This window comes from Triticum aestivum, chromosome 4B, assembly GCF_018294505.1.
Source record: "Triticum aestivum cultivar Chinese Spring chromosome 4B, IWGSC CS RefSeq v2.1, whole genome shotgun sequence".
Lineage (NCBI taxonomy): Eukaryota > Viridiplantae > Streptophyta > Magnoliopsida > Poales > Poaceae > Triticum > Triticum aestivum.
The window spans coordinates 24,043,331-24,061,445 of record NC_057804.1 but is presented as its reverse complement, the minus strand read 5'-3'; the positions used below and the strand labels follow the sequence as shown (position 1 = coordinate 24,061,445).

The 18,115-nt window shown below is 44.8% G+C and overlaps 1 protein-coding gene and 3 non-coding genes across 4 annotated transcripts; all 4 read left to right on the top strand.

Moving 5' to 3' along the window:
- The first annotated feature begins 12,188 nt into the window (after positions 1–12,188).
- On the top strand, positions 12,189–15,842 carry LOC123090703 (uncharacterized protein C6C3.02c). The gene is made up of 5 exons (XM_044512033.1): positions 12,189–12,352; positions 14,422–14,478; positions 14,621–14,701; positions 14,793–14,962; positions 15,512–15,842. The coding sequence occupies exons 1-5, from the start codon at positions 12,331–12,333 to the stop codon at positions 15,611–15,613; spliced, it is 432 nt and encodes a 143-aa protein (XP_044367968.1). The 5' UTR covers positions 12,189–12,330; the 3' UTR covers positions 15,614–15,842.
- On the top strand, positions 12,856–12,997 carry LOC123095436 (small nucleolar RNA snoR138). Its single transcript, XR_006446269.1, has one exon. It is a non-coding gene; the product is annotated as a small nucleolar RNA snoR138 (small nucleolar RNA).
- On the top strand, positions 13,164–13,279 carry LOC123095413 (small nucleolar RNA U19). Its single transcript, XR_006446254.1, has one exon. It is a non-coding gene; the product is annotated as a small nucleolar RNA U19 (small nucleolar RNA).
- Positions 13,992–14,127, top strand: LOC123095437 (small nucleolar RNA snoR138). The gene has a single exon (XR_006446270.1). It is a non-coding gene; the product is annotated as a small nucleolar RNA snoR138 (small nucleolar RNA).
- Positions 15,843–18,115: the final 2,273 nt, after the last annotated feature.

The following is an 18,115-nucleotide window of genomic DNA, read 5'->3' as shown; positions in this document are numbered from 1 at the left end:
TCGTGCAAAGAGAACTACGCATAGACCTAGCTCATGATGCCACTGTTGGGGAACGTTGCAGAAAATTAAAATTTTTCCTACGGTTTCACCAAGATCCATCTATGAGTTCATCTAAGCAACGATTCTAGGGAGAGAGTTTGCATCTACATACCACTTGTAGATCACGTGCGGAAGCTTGCAAGGTGATGATGTAGTCGTACTCGACGTGATCCAAATCACCGATGACCAGCGCCAAACGGACGGCACCTCCGCGTTCAACACACGTACGGAACAGCCATGTCTCCTCCTTCTTGATCCAGCAAGGAAGGGAGGAGAGGTTGAGGGAGATGGCACCAGCAGCAGCACGACGGCGTGGTGTTGATGGAGCTGCAGTACTCCGGCAGAGCTTCGCTAAGCACTATGGAGGTGGAGGAGGTGTTGGGGAGGGAGAAGGAGGCAACCAAAGGCCAGGGCGTTCAGGTATGAAGTCCCTCCTCTCCCCCACTATATATAGGGGTGCCAAGGGGGGGTGGCCGGCCCTAGGAGATCCAATCTCCTAGGGGGTGCGGCGGCCAAGGGGGGTTTTCCCTCCCCCCAAGGCACCTAGGAGGTGCCTTACCCTCCTAGGACTCTTGCCCCCTTAAACCCTAGGCGCATGGGCCTATGTGGGGCTGGTGCCCTTGGCCCATTAGGCCAAGGCGCACCCCCCTACAGCCCATGTGGCCCCCCGGGACAGGTGGACCCACCCGGTGGACCCCCGGGACCCTTCCGGTGGTCCCGGTACAATACCGATAACCCCGAAACTTGTCCCGATGCCCGAAACAGGACTTCCCATATATAAATCTTTACCTCCGGACCATTCCGGAACTCCTCGTGACGTCCGAGATCTCATCCGGGACTCCGAACAACATTCGGGTTACTGCATATACATATCCCTATAACCCTAGCGTAACTGAACCTTAAGTGTGTAGACCCTACGGGTTCGGGAGACATGCAGACATGACCGAGACTCTCTCAGTCAATAACCATCAGCGGGATCTGGATACCCATGATGGCTCCCACATGCTCCTCGATGTTGTCATCGGATGAACCACTATGTCGAGGATTCGATCAAACCCTGTATGCAATCCCCTTTGTCAATCGGTACGTTACTTGCCCAAGACTCGATCATCGGTATCCCAATACCTTGTTCAGTCTCGTTACCGGCAAGTCACTTTACTCGTACCGTAATGCATGATCCCGTGTCCAACACCTTGGTCACATTGAGCTCAATATGATGATGCATTACCGAGTGGGCCCAGAGATACCTCTCCGTCATACGGAGTGACAAATCCCAGTCTCGATCCGTGTCAACCCAACAGCTACTTTCGGAGATACCTGTAATGCACCTTTATAGTCACTCAGTTACGTTGTGACGTTTGGTACATCCAAGGCACTCTTACGGTATCCGGGAGTTACACGATCTCATGGTCGAAGGAAGAGATACTTGACACTTGCAAAGCTCTAGCAAAACGAACTACACGATCTTTTATGCTATGCTTAGGATTGGGTCTTGTCCATCACATCATTCTCCTAATGATGTGATCCCGTTATCAACGACATCCAATGTCCATAGTCAGGAAACCATGACTATCTGTTGATCACAACGAGCTGGTCAACTAGAGGCTCACCAGGGACATTGTGTGGTCTAAGTATTCACACGTGTATTACGATTTCCGGATAATACAGTTATAGCATGAATAAAAGACAATTATCATGAACAATGAAATATAATAATATTTTTATTATTGCCTCTAGGGCATATTTCCAACACTGGAACACCACAACGAAATGGTGTGCCCGAACGTCGTAATCGTACTTTACTGGATATGGTGCGATCTATGATGTCTCTTACTGATTTACCGCTATCATTTTGGGGTTATGCTTTAGAGACGGACGCATTCACGTTAAATAGGGCACCATCAAAATCCGTTGAGACGACACCTTATGAACTGTGGTTTGGCAAGAAACCAAAGTTGTCGTTTCTTAAAGTTTGGGGCTGCGATGCTTATGTGAAGAAACTTCAACCAGATAAGCTCGAACCTAAATCGGAGAAATGTGTCTTCATAGGATACCCAAAAGAAACTATTGGGTACACCTTCTATCACAGATCCGAAGGCAAGACATTCGTTGCTAAGAATGGATCCTTTCTAGAGAAGGAGTTTCTCTCAAAAGAAGTGAGTGGGAGGAAAGTAGAACTTGATGAGATAACTGTATCTACTCCCTTATTGGAAAGTAGTTCATCACGAGAATCGGTTCCTGTGACAACTACACCAATTAGTGAGGAAGCTAATGATAATGATCATGAAACTTTAGATCAAGTTTCTACTGAACCTCGTAGGTCTACCAGAGTAAGATCCGCACCAGAGTGGTACGGTAATCCTATTCTGGAAGTCATGTTACTTGACCATGATGAACCTACGAACTATGAGGAAGCGATGATGAGCCCGGATTCCACAAAATGGCTAGAACCCATGAAATCTGAGATGGGATCCATGTATGACAACAAAGTATGGACTTTGGTTGACTTGCCCGATGATCGGCAAGCCATTGAGAATAAATGGATCTTTAAGAAGAAGACTAACATTGATGGTAATATAACTGTCTATAAAGCTCGACTTGTTGCAAAAGGTTTTCGACAAGTTCAAGGGGTTGACTACGATGAGACTTTCTCACCCGTAGCGATGCTTAAGTCCGTCCGAATCATGTTAGCTATTGCTGCATTTCATGATTATGAAATTTGGCAAATGGATGTCAAGACTGCATTCTTGAATGGATTTCTAGAAGAAGAGTTGTATATGATGCAGCCGAAAGGTTTTGTTGATCCAAAAGGTGCTGACAAAGTGTGCAAGCTCTAGCGTTCCATTTATGGACTGGTGCAAGCATCTCGGAGTTGGAATAAACGCTTTGATAGTGTGATCAAAGCATATGGTTTTATACAGACTTTTGGAGAAGCCTGTATTTACAAGAAAGTGAGTGGGAACTCTGTAGCATTTCTAATTTTATATGTAGATGACATATTATTAATTGGAAATGATATAGAATTTCTGGATAGCATAAAAGGATACTTGCATAAAAGTTTTTCAATGAAAGACCTCGATGAAGCTACTTACATATTGGGCATCAAGATCTATAGAGATAGATCAAGACGCTTAACAGGACTTTCACAAAGCACATACCTTGACAAAATTTTGAAAAGGTTCAAAATGGATCAGGCAAAGAAAGGATTCTTGCCTGTGCTACAAGGTGTGAAGTTGAGTCAAACTCAATGCCCGACCACAGCAGAAGATAGAGAGAAAATGAAAAATGTTCCCTATGCTTCAGCCATAGGCACTATCATGTATGCAGTGCTGTGTACCAGACCTGATGTATGCTTAGCAATAAGCTTGGCAGGAAGGTACCAAAGTAATCCAGGAGTGGATCACTGGAAAGCGGTCAAGAACATCCTGAAATACCTGAAAAGGACTAAGGATATGTTTCTCGTATATGGAGGTGACAAAGAGCTAGTCGTAAACGGTTACGTCGATGCAAGCTTTGACACTGATCCGGACGATTCTAAATCGCAAACCGGTACGTGTTTTTATTAAACAGTGGAGCTGTAAGTTGGTGCAGTTCTAAACAAAGCATCGTAGCGGGATCTACATGTGAAGCGGAGTACATAGCTGCTTCAGAAGCAACAAAGAAGGAGTCTGGATGAAGGAGTTCATTTCCGATCTAGGTGTCATACCTAGTGCATCGGGACCAATGAAGATCTTCTGTGACAATACTGGTGCAATTGCCTTGGCAAAGGAATCCAGATTTCACAAGAGGACCAAGCACATCAAGAGACGCTTCAATTCCATTCGGGACCAAGTCCAAGTGGGAGACATAGAGATTTGCAAGATACATACGGATCTGAATGTTGCAGACCCGTTGACTAAGCCTCTCTCACGAGCAAAACATGATCAGCACCAAGACTCCATGGGTGTTAGAATCATTACTATGTAATATAGATTATTGACTCTAGTGCAAGTGGGAGACTGAAGGAAATATGCCCTAGAGGCAATAATAAATTTATTATTTATTTCCTCATATCATGATAAATGTTTATTATTCATGCTAGAATTGTATTAACCGGAAACATGATACATGTGTGAATACATAGACAAACATAAAGTCACTAGTGTGCCTCTACTTGACTAGCTCATTAATCAAAGATGGTTATGTTTCCTAACCATAGACATGTGTTGTCATTTGATTAATGGGATCACATCATTAGGATAATGATGTGATTGACATGACCCATTCCGTTAGCCTAGCACTTGATCGTTTAGTATATTGCCATTGCTTTCTTCATGACTTATACAAAGTTCCTGCAACTATGAGATTGTGCAACTCCCGTTTACCGGAAGAACACTTTGTGTGCTACCAAATGTCACAACGTAACTGGGTGATTATAAAGGTGCTCTACAGGTGTTTCCGAAGGTACATGTTCAGTTGGCATAATTCGAGATTAGGTTTTGTCACTCCGATTGGCGGAGAGGTATCTCTGGGCCCTCTCGGTAATACTCATCACCTAAGCCTTGCAAGCATTGTAACTAATGAGTTAGTTATAAGATGATGTGTTATAGAACGAGTAAAGAGACTTGCCGGTAACGAGATTGAACTAGGTATTGGATACCGACGATCAAATCTCGGGCAAGTAACATACCGATGACAAAGGGAACAACGTATGTTGTTATGCGGTTTGACCGATAAAGATCTTCGTAGAATATGTAGGAGCCAATATGGGCATCCAGGTCCCGCTATTGGTTATTGACCGAGAATGGTTCTAGGTCATGTCTACATAGTTCTCGAACCCATAGGGTCCGCACGCTTAACGTTACGATGATAGTTTTATTATGAGTTTATAAGTTTTGATGTACCGAAGTTTGTTCGGAGTCCCAGATGTGATCACGGACATGACGAGGAGTCTCGAAATGGTCGAGACATAAAGATTGATATATTGGAAGCCTATGTTTGGACATCGGAAAGGTTCCGGGTGAAATCGGGATTTTACCGGAACACCGAGGGGTTACCGGAACCCTCCCGGGGGTTAATGGGCCTTAGTGGGCCATGAGGGAGAAGAGGAGAGCCGGCCAGGGCAGGCCGCGCGCCCCCTCCCCCCTAGTCCGAATAGGACAAGGAAGGGGGGGGGGGGCGGCGCCCCCCTTTCCTCTTTCCCCTCCCCCCTTTCCTTCTCCACCAAGGCAAGAGGGGGGAGTCCTACTCCCGGTGGGAGTAGGACTCCTCCAGGCGCACCCCAAGGGGGCCGGCCGCACCTCCCCCTCCCTCCTTTATATATGGGGGCAGGGGGCACCCCATAACAGACAAGTTGATCTACGGATCGTTCCTTAGCCGTGTGCGGTGCCCCGCTCCACCATATTCCACCTCGGTCATATCGTCGCGGAGTTTAGACGAAGCCCTGCGCCGGTAGAACATCATCATCGTCACCACGCCATCGTGCTGACGGAACTCTTCCCCGAAGCTTTGCTGGATCCGAGCCCGGGGATCGTCATCGAGCTGAACGTGTGCTGAACACAGAGGTGCCGTACGTCCGGTGCTTGGATCGGTCAGATCGTGAAGACGTACGACTACATCAACCGCGTTGTCATAATGCTTCCGCTTATGGTCTACGAGGGTACGTGGACGAACACTCTCCCCTCTCGTTGCTATGCCATCACCATGATCTTGCGTGTGCGTAGGAATTTTTTTGAAATTACTACGTACTCCAACAGATGCGTGTTGGAAACAGTTCCAAAGTCAATGTGATCGCGGTCGGCACGCTACCTCTACATCTACCTTCGGGATTAGTTTTAGACCTAAATAATTGTTATTTGGTGCCAGCGTTGAGCATGAACATTATATCTGGATCTTGTTTGATGCGAGACGGATATTCATTTAAATCAGAGAATAATGGTTGTTCTATTTATATGAGTAATATCTTTTATGGTCATGCACCCTTGAAGAGTGGTCTATTCTTATTGAATCTCGATAGTAGTGATACACATATTCATAATGTCGAAGCCAAAAGATGCAGAGTTGATAATGATAGTGCAACTTATTTGTGGCACTGCCGTTTAGGTCATATTGGTGTAAAGCGCATGAAGAAACTCCATACAGATGGACTTTTGGAACCACTTGATTATGAATCACTTGGTACTTGCGAACCGTGCCTCATGGGCAAGATGACTAAAACACCGTTCTCCGGTTGTATGGAGAGAGCAACAGATTTGTTGGAAATCATACATACAGATGTATGTGGTCCGATGAATGTTGAAGCTCATGGCGGATATCGTTATTTTCTCACCTTCACAGATGATTTAAGTAGATACGGGTATATCTTCTTAATGAAGCATAGATCTGAAACATTTGAAAAGTTCAAAGAATTTCAGAGTGAAGTTGAAAATCATCGTAACAAGAAAATAAAGTTTCTACGACCTGATCGTGGAGGAGAATATTTGAGTTACGAGTTTGGTCTACATTTGAAACAATGCGGAATAGTTTCGCAACTCACGCCACCTGGAACACAACAGCGTAATGGTGTGTCCGAACGTCGTAATCGTACTTTACTAGATATGGTGTGATCTATGATGTCTCTTACCGATCTACCGCTATCGTTTTGGGGTTATGCTTTAGAGACGGCCGCATTCACGTTAAATAGGGCACCATCAAAATCCGTTGAGACGACACCTTATGAACTATGGTTTGGCAAGAAACCAAAGTTGTCGTTTCTGAAAGTTTGGGGTTGCGATGCTTATGTGAAAAAGCTTCAACCTGATAAGTTTGAACCCAAATCGGAAAAATGTGTCTTCATAGGATACCCAAATGAGACAATTGGGTATACCTTCTATCACAGATCCAAAGGCAAGACATTCGTTGCCAAGAATGGATCCTTTCTAGAGAAGGAGTTTCTCTCGAAAGAAGTGAGTGGGAGGAAAGTAGAACTTGATGAGGTAACAGTACCAGCTCCCTTATTGGAAAGTAGTTCATCACAGAAATCGGTTCCTGTGACACCTACACCAGTTAGTGAGGAAGTTAATGATGATGATCATGAAACTTCAGATCAAGTTGTTACTGAACTTCGTAGATCAACCAGAGTAAAATCCGCACCAGAGTGGTACGGTAATCCTATTCTGGAAGTCTTGCTACTAGATCATGGTGAACCTACGAACTATGAAGAAGCGATGGTGAGCCCAGATTCCACAAAATGGCTTGAAGCCATGAAATCTGAGATGGGATCCATGTATGAGAACAAAGTGTGGACTTTGGTTGACTTGCCCGATGGTCGGCAAGCAATAGAGAATAAATGGATTTTCGAGAAGAAGACTGACGCTAACGGTAATGTTACTGTTTACAAAGCTCGACTTGTTGCAAAAGGTTTTCGACAAGTTCAAGGAGTTGACTACGACGAGACCTTCTCACCCGTAGCGATGCTTAAGTCTGTCCGAATCATGTTAGCAATCGCCGCATTTTATGATTATGAAATATGGCAGATGGATGTCAAAACTGCATTTCTGAATGGATTTCTGGAAGAAGAGTTGTATATGATGCAACCGCAAGGTTTTGTCGATCCTAAGGGAGCTAACAAAGTGTGCAAGCTCCAACGATCAATCTATGGTCTAGTGCAAGCCTCTCGGAGTTGGAATAAACGCTTTGATAGTGTGATCAAAGCATATGGTTTTATACAGACTTTTGGAGAAGGCTGTATTTACAAGAAAGTGAGTGGGAGCTCTGTAGCATTTCTAATATTATATGTGGACGACATATTGTTGATTGGAAATGATATAGAATTTCTGGATAGCATAAAAGGATACTTGAATAAAAGTTTTTCAATGAAGGACCTCGGTGAAGCTGCTTACATATTGGGCATCAAGATCTATAGAGATAGATCAAGACGCTTGATTGGACTTTCACAATGCACATACCTTGATAAAGTCTTTAAAAAGTTCAATATGGATCAGGCAAAGAAAGGGTTCTTGCCTGTATTACAAGGTGTAAGATTGAGTCAGACTCAATGCCCGACCACTGCAGAAGATAGAGAGAAAATGAAAGGAGTTCCCTATGCTTCAGCCATAGGCTCTATCACATATGCAATGCTGTGTTCCAGACCTGATGTGTGCCTTGCTATTAGCTTAGTAGGGAGGTACCAAAGTAATCCAGGAGTGGATCACTGGACAACGGTCAAGAATATCTTGAAATACCAGAAAAGGACTAAGGATATGTTTCTCGTTTATGGAGGTGACAAAGAGCTTGTCGTAAAGGGTTACGTCGATGCAAGCTTTGACACTGATCCGGATGATTCTAAATCGCAAACCGGATACGTATTTTTATTAAACAGTGGAGCTGTAAGTTGGTGCAGTTCTAAACAAAGCATCGTAGCGGGATCTACATGTGAAGCGGAGTACATAGCTGCTTCGGAAGCAGCAAATGAAGGAGTCTGGATGAAGGAGTTCATTTCTGATCTAGGTGTTATACCTAGTGCATCGGGACCAATGAAGATCTTCTGTGACAATACTGGTGCAATTGCCTTGGCAAAGGAATCCAGATTTCACAAGAGGACCAAACACATCAAGAGACGCTTCAATTCCATTCGGGACCAAGTCCAAGTGGGAGACATAGAGATTTGCAAGATACATACGGATCTGAATGTTGCAGACCCGTTGACTAAGCCTCTCACACGAGCAAAACATGATCAACACCAAGACTCCATGGGTGTTAGAATCATTACTGTGTAATCTAGATTATTGACTCTAGTGCAAGTGGGAGATTGAAGGAAATATGCCCTAGAGGCAATAATAAAGTTATTATTTATTTCCTTATATCATGATAAATGTTTATTATTCATGCTAGAATTGTATTAACCGGAAACATAATACATGTGTGAATACATAGACAAACAGAGTGTCACTAGTATGCCTCTACTTGACTAGCTCGTTAATCGAAGATGGTTATGTTTCCTAACCATAGACATGAGTTGTCATTTGATTGACGGGATCACATCATTAGGAGAATGATGTGATTGACTTGACCCATTCCGTTAGCTTAGCACTTGATCATTTAGTATGTTGCTATTGCTTTCTTCATGACTTATACAAAGTTCCTGCAACTATGAGATTATGCAACTCCCGTTTACCGGAGGAACACTTTGTGTGCTACCAAACGTCACAACGTAACTGGGTGATTATAAAGGTACTCTACAGGTGTCTCCAAAAGTATATGTTGAGTTGGCATAATTCGAGACTAGGTTTTGTCACTCCGATTGTCGGAGAGGTATCTCTGGGCCTTCTCGGTAATACTCATCACCTAAGCCTTGCAAGCATTGTAACTAATGAGTTAGTTATGAAATGATGTATTACGGAACGAGTAAAGAGACTTGCCGGTAACGAGATTGAACTAGGTATTGGATACCGACGATCGAATCTCGGGCAAGTAACATACCGATGACAAAGGGAACAACGTATGTTGTTATGCGGTTTGACCGATAAAGATCTTCGTAGAAAATGTAGGAACCAATATGAACATCCAGGTTCCACTATTGGTTATTGACCGAGAATAGTTCTAGGTCATGTCTACATAGTTCTCGAACCCGTAGGGTCCGCACGCTTAACGTTACGATGACAGTTTTATGAGTTTTGATGTACCGAAGTTTGTTCGGAGTCCCGGATGTGATCACGGACATGACGAGGAGTCTCGAAATGGTCGAGACATAAAGATTGATATATTGGAAGCCTATGTTTGGACTTCGGAATAGTTACGGGTGAAATCGGGATTTTACTGGAACACCGGGGGGTTACCGGAACCCTCCCGGGGGTTAATGGGCCTTAGTGGGCCATGAGGGAGAAGAGGAGGGCAGGCCAGGGCAGGCCGCGCGCCCCTCCCCCTAGTCTGAATAGGACAAGGAAGGGGGGGGGGGGGCGGCGCCCCCCTTTCCGCTTTCCCTCCCCCCAAGTCCTAATCCAACTAGGAAAAGGGGGGGAGTCCTACTCCCGGTGGGAGTAGGACTCCTCCGGCGCGCCTCCTCCTAGGGCCGGCCGCAACCCCCCTTTGCTCCTTTATATACGGGGGCAAGGGGGCACCCTAGGACACACAAGTTGATCTACGGATCGTTCCTTAGCCGTGTGCGGTGCCCCCTCCACCATATTCCACCTCGGTCATATCGTCGCGGAGTTTAGGCGAAGCCCTGCGCCGGTAGAGCATCATCATCGTCACCACGCCGTCGTGCTGACGGAACTCATCCCCGACACCCTGCTGGATCGGAGTCCGGGGATCGTCATCGAGCTGAACGTGTGCTGAACACGGAGGTGCCGTACGTTCGGTACTTGGATCGGTCGGATCGTGAAGACGTACGACTACATCAACCGCGTTGTCATAACGCTTCCGCTTTCGGTCTACGAGGGTACATGGACACACTCTCCCCTCTCGTTGCTATGCATCACCATGATCTTGCGTGTGCGTAGGAATTTTTTTGAAATTACTACATTCCGAACAGAAGGCACACAATTATTTCCCTCAATAAGATCGTTGAAGAAGTAGTTCCACGGTGGACGGATTCCACTCCTCTGTCTTCATTGTCATGAAGGTGGAAGGGAGGATGCGAAGAGATCGAGCCCGTTATCTCCCGAGTCTGCATTTTTAAAGCTATCTTGGGCCTTCTTCGTTCAATCTCATGTTGCTACACTAGCCTCGACCATCATAACATTAGATCAAGCAAGCAAGCGATTACGACGAGCCTTCTTCAAACTCCAAGGTGATGCCCTTTTGTCCCTCACCCCAATGATGGTGATAAATCATGTTGGAGAAGGTGATAACAAGGAGTTCCAGGCGAGGTTGTCGGTTGCACGAGGATGACACTGCATTTGAATTTTGTATCTGAAGTGACATGTTTAAGATTTGGAGGGAGTTGGATGCAATCTCTTTTCTCTACGGGCCCTCTCTTAGTGTTGCAACATAAAGATAGGATCTCGTCCGGCTCCACATTTTATGAAAACAACGAGCACATCAACAATAAAAAAATAGTTATAGTACTCGGGTAACAAGCGCACTCGCATAATCCAATAAGGACAAGCATACTTTCTACTAAGACCATTGAGACAAAAGCAAGGCAGAACAACAACCATCACAATAACAATACTAGTCACTGAAATATAACAAGGCCGATGACAAACGACGTATATATTTTCCATGTAAGGATCAAATCTTCATGCCGTTGTCACAACAACCTTGCACCTAACCAACACCAGCAAGGGGGGAAAGGACAGGACGATGCATCACCTTCAGCCAAGTGTCGACCATGTCAGTAATGGTAGAGAGCGAGCAAGCAACCAAACCTCTCTTGTTAGCTCCTCGAGTACGTTTCACGGCTCCTCCGCACACATCATGCTCGAGAGATCACACGACCCTGCAACTTCACGGTATGACCAACAAGCTAAACCAAGGATATTGCACATTTTGTTTCCGTGTTTTCATATGACCCAATGGAGAAGTTATGTGCCTTGAACATCGTGTAGACAGATTCATAGAAAGACCCCCGTAAGAAAAAAAATGTAGATAGATACCTACTCCTCCGTGTATAAGATTCGTGTGAAGTCAAACTTTGTTGACCATTTTTTGATAAAAAAACCATAAACATTTACAATACCAAATATATTATGAAACCACATTCCAGGACGAATCCAATGATATTGATTTGGCATCGTGGATGTTGATATTTCTTCTATAAGTTCAGTCATATTAGAGATACCTTGACTTCAAACATAACTTACATTCAGAGCAAAAATGACCGGAGGGAATACAAGCAAAAAATTCCAACTATTTGAATCTCACTGAAATTTCATCTGATTTCTCCAGGCCACACGCAGTCCCTCGTTATTCTTCGCCGCAGAGAAAAAACCCGATCATCTCTCGTGCGTGAACGGCCCGAGCGAACCGGTGGGATCTAGAGTGTTCGGAGGAACAATAACCCAGTCTCCCCGCACAAAAAAAGGAAAAAGAAACGGTCGTCACCCGTTAGCCACACCACGCATCACGGCCCCACCCGTCATCGAGACCAACCCCATTCGAGGCCCCACACGTCAGCTTGCGTGCCTCGCAAGAAGATGGTGAGCGAAAAGAAAAAAGAAAATAAAAATCCACACTCGCGGCCCCTCTCCGGCTATAAAAGGCCAGCCCTAGGGCTCGGTCCGCCTCAGCGCGTCCCCATTCTGATCCGTTGGCCTCCTGTTCATCCGCTCCCCCCTCCCGCCGCCGCCTCCAGCCTAGGGTTTCCTCCCGCCGTCCGCCACACCCGCCGCCATGGCTCGCCGCAGCGGAGGAGGTACCTGCTCCGCCCCCTTCCCCGCCTCCCATCTTCTATGTATGGTTCCGCGTTCGCGGGCTCTCGTAGGGCGTCCCTCGGATCTGCCGTTGGCGTGTAGATTTGGTCCTCAGGTCGAACGGGTTTGACAAATACGTGCATCTGAGTTAATTTGTTGTGGGTGTTTAGATGTGTGGTAGTGCGGTTGGTTTGCGCGTCTCGGTGCGGAAATTGCTGGATCTGTGGGAGATGTTGCGTAGGTTTCCGTTGTGAGATTGATGCATTTCTGTAGGAATTCATCAGAGAGCGGATTGCCCTCGAATAATTGGCTGCGGATTCCCGTTCCCAGGCGGTTCAGACAGGGGCATAGAACAAATTGTTACCCGTTTGTGTTTTCTTAACAGGGGTCTGATTCATGTCGACCCTTCTTTTGCCGGGTTTCATATAGGCTCACATCTGCAATTTGCCACTTTTATGCATTTTATGAATGGACTGTCTCTCTGTTGATCATTGGTAGTAGATGCATTGCCCTCGAATAATTGGATGCAGATTCACATTCTCGTTCGGTTCAGACAGGGGCATATACAAATCTGAATCCTTTCTTTATTTATATATGAAGAGGATGCTAGTTTTTGTAGATCCTTTCTTAGATGGATTCATACAGCTTTCTATGGCTAATATTTTGACGCTTGCTCTTGTATGTTGGGTCCTGTAATACTTAGGATTACATGTGTTCCAGATCGGTTTTTATTGTACATGTTGTATGGCTTGTAGTTTCCATTTGGGGTTACACCATTGCCTCTTTGAGTAGCCATTATGGTCATTTATACTGTCTTGGCTTAGTTAGGAGGCACATATGAAATGAGCATCTGATGCTCATCCAGGCCATTTGAGGGTGCAACTCATCTGTCTTAACTAGATGTGCTCCCCAAGCAGCCTTAGACATTTCATAACTGTCTTCTTCCTGCATTCTATATTCCAATTAAGTCAAAGTAGCTGACCTGTTTTAATTTTTTAATTGATTGGTTTACAAAGTTTGTGATGTTTGCCTTTTTGAGTAGCCATTATGGTTGTAAATACTATCTTGGCTTAGTTAAGGGGCATATAGCGATTATTCTGTTGGATTTTATTGTGGGAACCTTATTTATCTTATCTAGGAGTCCTAAGAAGTCCTCGACATCACTTCATTCTCTAACTTGTGAAGTTTTATGCTTTTTTGTTTCTCTATAATCATGGTTCAATATTTGGGTACTCCATTTAAGTGCTGTGTCCAGACTGTATCTAGGCTGTTCAATTGATTATTTAATTTAGTCTTTTTCCTGTTACTTGCCTTCTTGAGTAGCCATTATAGTTATGCATACTATTTTGGTTTAGTTAGGGGGCATATAGAAATGGTTGTGTCTCAATCATTTAGGCTTTTCATAACAGGACATCTTTCTTTTAAGAAGCTGTTCTTTTGAGCAGTCTTGCACATTGTATTGTGTACTCCTTCATTCTCGTTTTCAGTGTGTGTAGCTCTTGTTCATCGGTCTCATCCTAAGTGAACTAGCTCTGATGTACTCTATTTGTTTGTTTCATTAGTTTTGATGTAGCATAGTTTCACTCATGGTTTTGGTCTCTTAATTTTCTACAGAACTTACAATTTTGTTTAGCAAAGTGATGTGCCTCTTGAATAACCATCTGCTGCTATTAGTATATCTGCATTTGGTTCAGACAGGGGGCACATAACAAATGTAATCTTTTGAGGGAATGGATGTGTTTTCTGTTCATCCCTTCTTAGAATGATTTTAACATTAACTTATTATTGCGTACAAATGTTGTAGTGACATGCTGTTGTTAGTCACTGGTTTCAGCATAATTTATCTGTCACATATTTATCATCTTGTTCTAGGTCGTTCTCTCAGATTTGTGTTGCTTCTGTGATATGCTATCCAATGCCAAACTAATCCTATATAATTGAAATTTACCCATTTTCTCTAGTGAATCTTGTTGGCAACTGTAGTCTCTGTAGTTATAGTTTCCATCGATTAAAACATATTTACTTGATATTTATATTCCTGGTAGACTCACTTTTTGCCGTTTCCTAACAGGAAGATCTTCCCGCCCTGCTCCACGTGCTGCTCCAGTGAGAAACCCACCAGCGCCAGGTAATTATGTCATCCTGCATAAATTGATTTCATCTGAAATGACAAACTATTCAATCTGATGTTGTTCTTCATCTGCTCTTACTCAGTATTTTTTGCCTCTGTGTGACTGCTAGTAGACATTTACGCTTTGCTTTCTTTGCAGCCCGTCAAGCTCCTCCACCTGCTACTACCCAGAGCAGCGGTGGTGGTATCATGAGCGGAATTGGGTCCACTATTGCTCAGGGTTGGTTTCTTTTCACTTCTAACTGCAATGAAGGCCAGTATACATAGTCTCACAGTGCAGACACTAACATTTTCTTGTCCAAATATTTCAGGCATGGCTTTTGGTACTGGCAGTGCTATGGCGCACAGGGCTGTTGATGCTGTGATGGGTCCCCGTACCATTCAGCATGAGACTGTTGTCGGTGAGGCTGCTGCATCTATGACTCCAATGGACAACGCTGCTGATGACAAGTGTGGCAACCCTTCCAAGGCCTTCCAAGATGTATGCCTCCCTCAACCCCTCCCGCTCCCTCATTTGTTGACATGCTTCATATTTTGATTGTTTGGATTAGACACTTAAAGAATGATGTTCATGCTTATTATGTTTTTATAGTTTGGAATAGTCTCTTAAAGAACTACTCCCTCCGTTCCTAAATATTTGTCTTGTTAGAGGTTTCAAATGGTTACCACAGACGGATGTATGTAGACATATTTTATAGTGTAGATTCACTCATTTTGCTCCGTATGTAGTCACTTGTTGAAATCTCTAGAAAGGCAAATATTTAGGAACGGAGATGCTACACAACTAATTTGTCTGTTTTTTTCTCTCCAACATCTGTTGCACGTTAGCACATACTCCCTTCGTGCCAAAATATAAGATGTCTTAGCAGTTCAAATTGAACTGCAAAAACATCATACATTTTGGTTTGGAGGTAGTAGAAATTAAGTTACTTCAGCATGCTGTGGAGGAGCACTGTGTACTTACTGTTTGTGTGATCACTTGTGTACATTTGTGCTCATGTGGACTAACTGCTGTTCATTCTTATTGCAGTGCATCAACCACTACGGCAGCGACATCAGCAAGTGCCAGTTCTACCTCGACATGCTGAACGAGTGCCGCCGTGGAGGAGCAGGAGCTGGTGCAACTCTTTAAGCTACTATCTTTGCTTGATTGGGGCTTAATTGGTCGGAGCCTGTTTTCAGTCATGATGATGATGATATATATCTCCTAAATAATTCATTGGCAATATTATGAACCTATGCCACAGCTTATGTCTATTACCTACCCTAGTTTGTGGTCTCTGTTGTCTTGGGAGTATTTCCTTGTATTGATGTTGGATCTACCTTCATGGCACCAGGTTTATAAATATGGAGTTTAAATATGGTGTGTTGCGACTTCATTTCTTGTGTGGTTTTGAGAGCTTGCCATCTGTAATCCGTTGTTCCCTTTAAATATGCCTGCCACAAGTGCAGCACCGGTTTGAGTGGTTCAAATCTTGCAAAATGGATCACCAACAATTTGGCCTTAAGTGCACCACCAGACAAATGAAACTTCTAACATATTTTGTTTATCTCACAAGATTATGAGGACTGTTGTAGTTTCACAGATTCTATTGCCACACAAAGGTAGCCTGTCATGGATCCTCCATGCCCTATTTTTATAGTTTGCTCAGCCTAAAAACCACTTGTTGCAAATATACGTGCCGCCACCAAATCCGTTTGAAACTGGGTGATTCTGTGGTTGCCGCATCCGTGATTATGTGATCCCTGCATCGTTCTGTTGCCACAGTGCCCCATTTGCTGAACCGGTTGTTGTAATGCCCTATTCCTGCCACCTCCATCGTCGTCGCCGCCTAAGGACTGAATCCGATTGATTCAGAGCGAGATGAACTTCCAGAAAATCGAATTTTGGGAGGTGGACTTCATCGGTCCGTCGATGAATATAGTGTGTCATTCTTGGAGAAGCGGGACACCCAGGAGAGCGATGAGGCGGCGATGACGAGGTTCACTGCGAAAAATCTGCATCTCGTGCAGGCAGAGGCAGAGTGGCTCTGAAGGGAAAAACTACCACAGCTTTGTACTATTAAGCAACTAGGTTCCAGTCGTTGGTAATTTCAGGGAAGCCCAACATCGGCATTGCTCCTGAGTTAGCCAAAGAGATCGCGGAAGAAGTGGATGTTATCATAAACTCTGCAGCAAATACCATTTTTGATGAGAGGCTCGTACCAAGGATTGCTTCCATTACTAAATGTGATAAACGCTAGCTAGCTACTTTTGTAGCTTTATTTTGTTTGGTTGCCTACGCTTGCTCTCTGGCGCGCTACGGCAACACCCCCTGCTTGCTTCTTTCTGTTCGACGTGGAGCTCGCAGCCTCCCCACCCTTGCTTAGCGTTTTACTTGTGATCCTGGAGGATTTGGAGAAATGCGCCCGACCATGAAGAATGGATTTTGTATTTTCTTTCATGTGAACGACCCTATCTTGTAAAGAATGTTTTTTTTGTGTTATAGACCACGTTGAGGACCAAAGATCTACGGGTCACCATAGTCTTCTGATCCACTAATAAGATTCCGCGCTCGAGATGATGTGATCTGAACGAAAAGATAGATACATCTGAGCTGCCCAAGGATATGGTCTGGGTACCGATCTGCTAGGATAAGGGGGAGATCCTAGTACTCAAAAGGCTGGGTAAATTTTGAAATTAAGCGGAGAAAATCCACCAATAAGAGAGTAATAGAAAATACTGTTATCATGAATAAATTCGCGCCCCAAAGGGGAAGTCAAGCAATAATGAGGGAACTTGACCCACACCTGACGAAAGAGTTTGGTAGCTCGAAGAAGCAAAAGCAAAACCTGCTTTCTTTCTGTCCCAAGCTCCAAGGGTTCCTCCCTGTATGACATCCGTCTCGGTGAGGGCCTTACTACCTTCCGCGCCTTGCCGCTGGGCGGAGCAAGCGAGGGCGAGCGGTCGTCATCGCGGCCGCCGCTCGCTTTTGTTGACGACATGGCGGTCCGCACCACAATGTTTGTCCCCAGTTGCTTCCTCGGTGCGGATGGCGGTGTGACCAATGGGGTTGCGGAGGAGATCCCTCAGTTCCATTCCTGTCGAAGTCGGGACCTGTGGCGACATTGGCGACGGTGGCACGAAGAGGAGGCGCCTCGGGCGGGAGTTGGGAGAGACCGATTTATCAAGAAGTAGCCGTGGCCGAGTAAATTTGAGAGAGTTGAGCTTGGTTTGGGAGTTAACTCGTTCACTTCGAGGATTCGGTTATATGTGGTTCACTTTTGAAAACAGAAATTTTTGTGAAGTTGTTTTTAAGGGATTGGCTAGAGATGCTCTTAGCTCGTTTGGCTTGTTATATCGAGTCACGACCAAAAAAAATCGAGTCACGGCAAAAAAACCTAGTCCCGTTGGGAATAAAATTGAAACGTGCTGTTGACAAGTCAGCTCCGTGTCACATCTTAGAGCAACTCCAATGGGGCGACTCATTTCGTCTGCCGCCGTTTGTTTGGGTCGACGCAGACACAAAAGTCGGCCCAATGCGCCGACCCAAACGTACACGCATCCGCTTGGCATCCGCCTGGCGACCCATTCCCGGTCCAATTTTGAGCCGGATTTGCGTCGGCGCGGACACGAGACGGACGCGCGCGCGCCT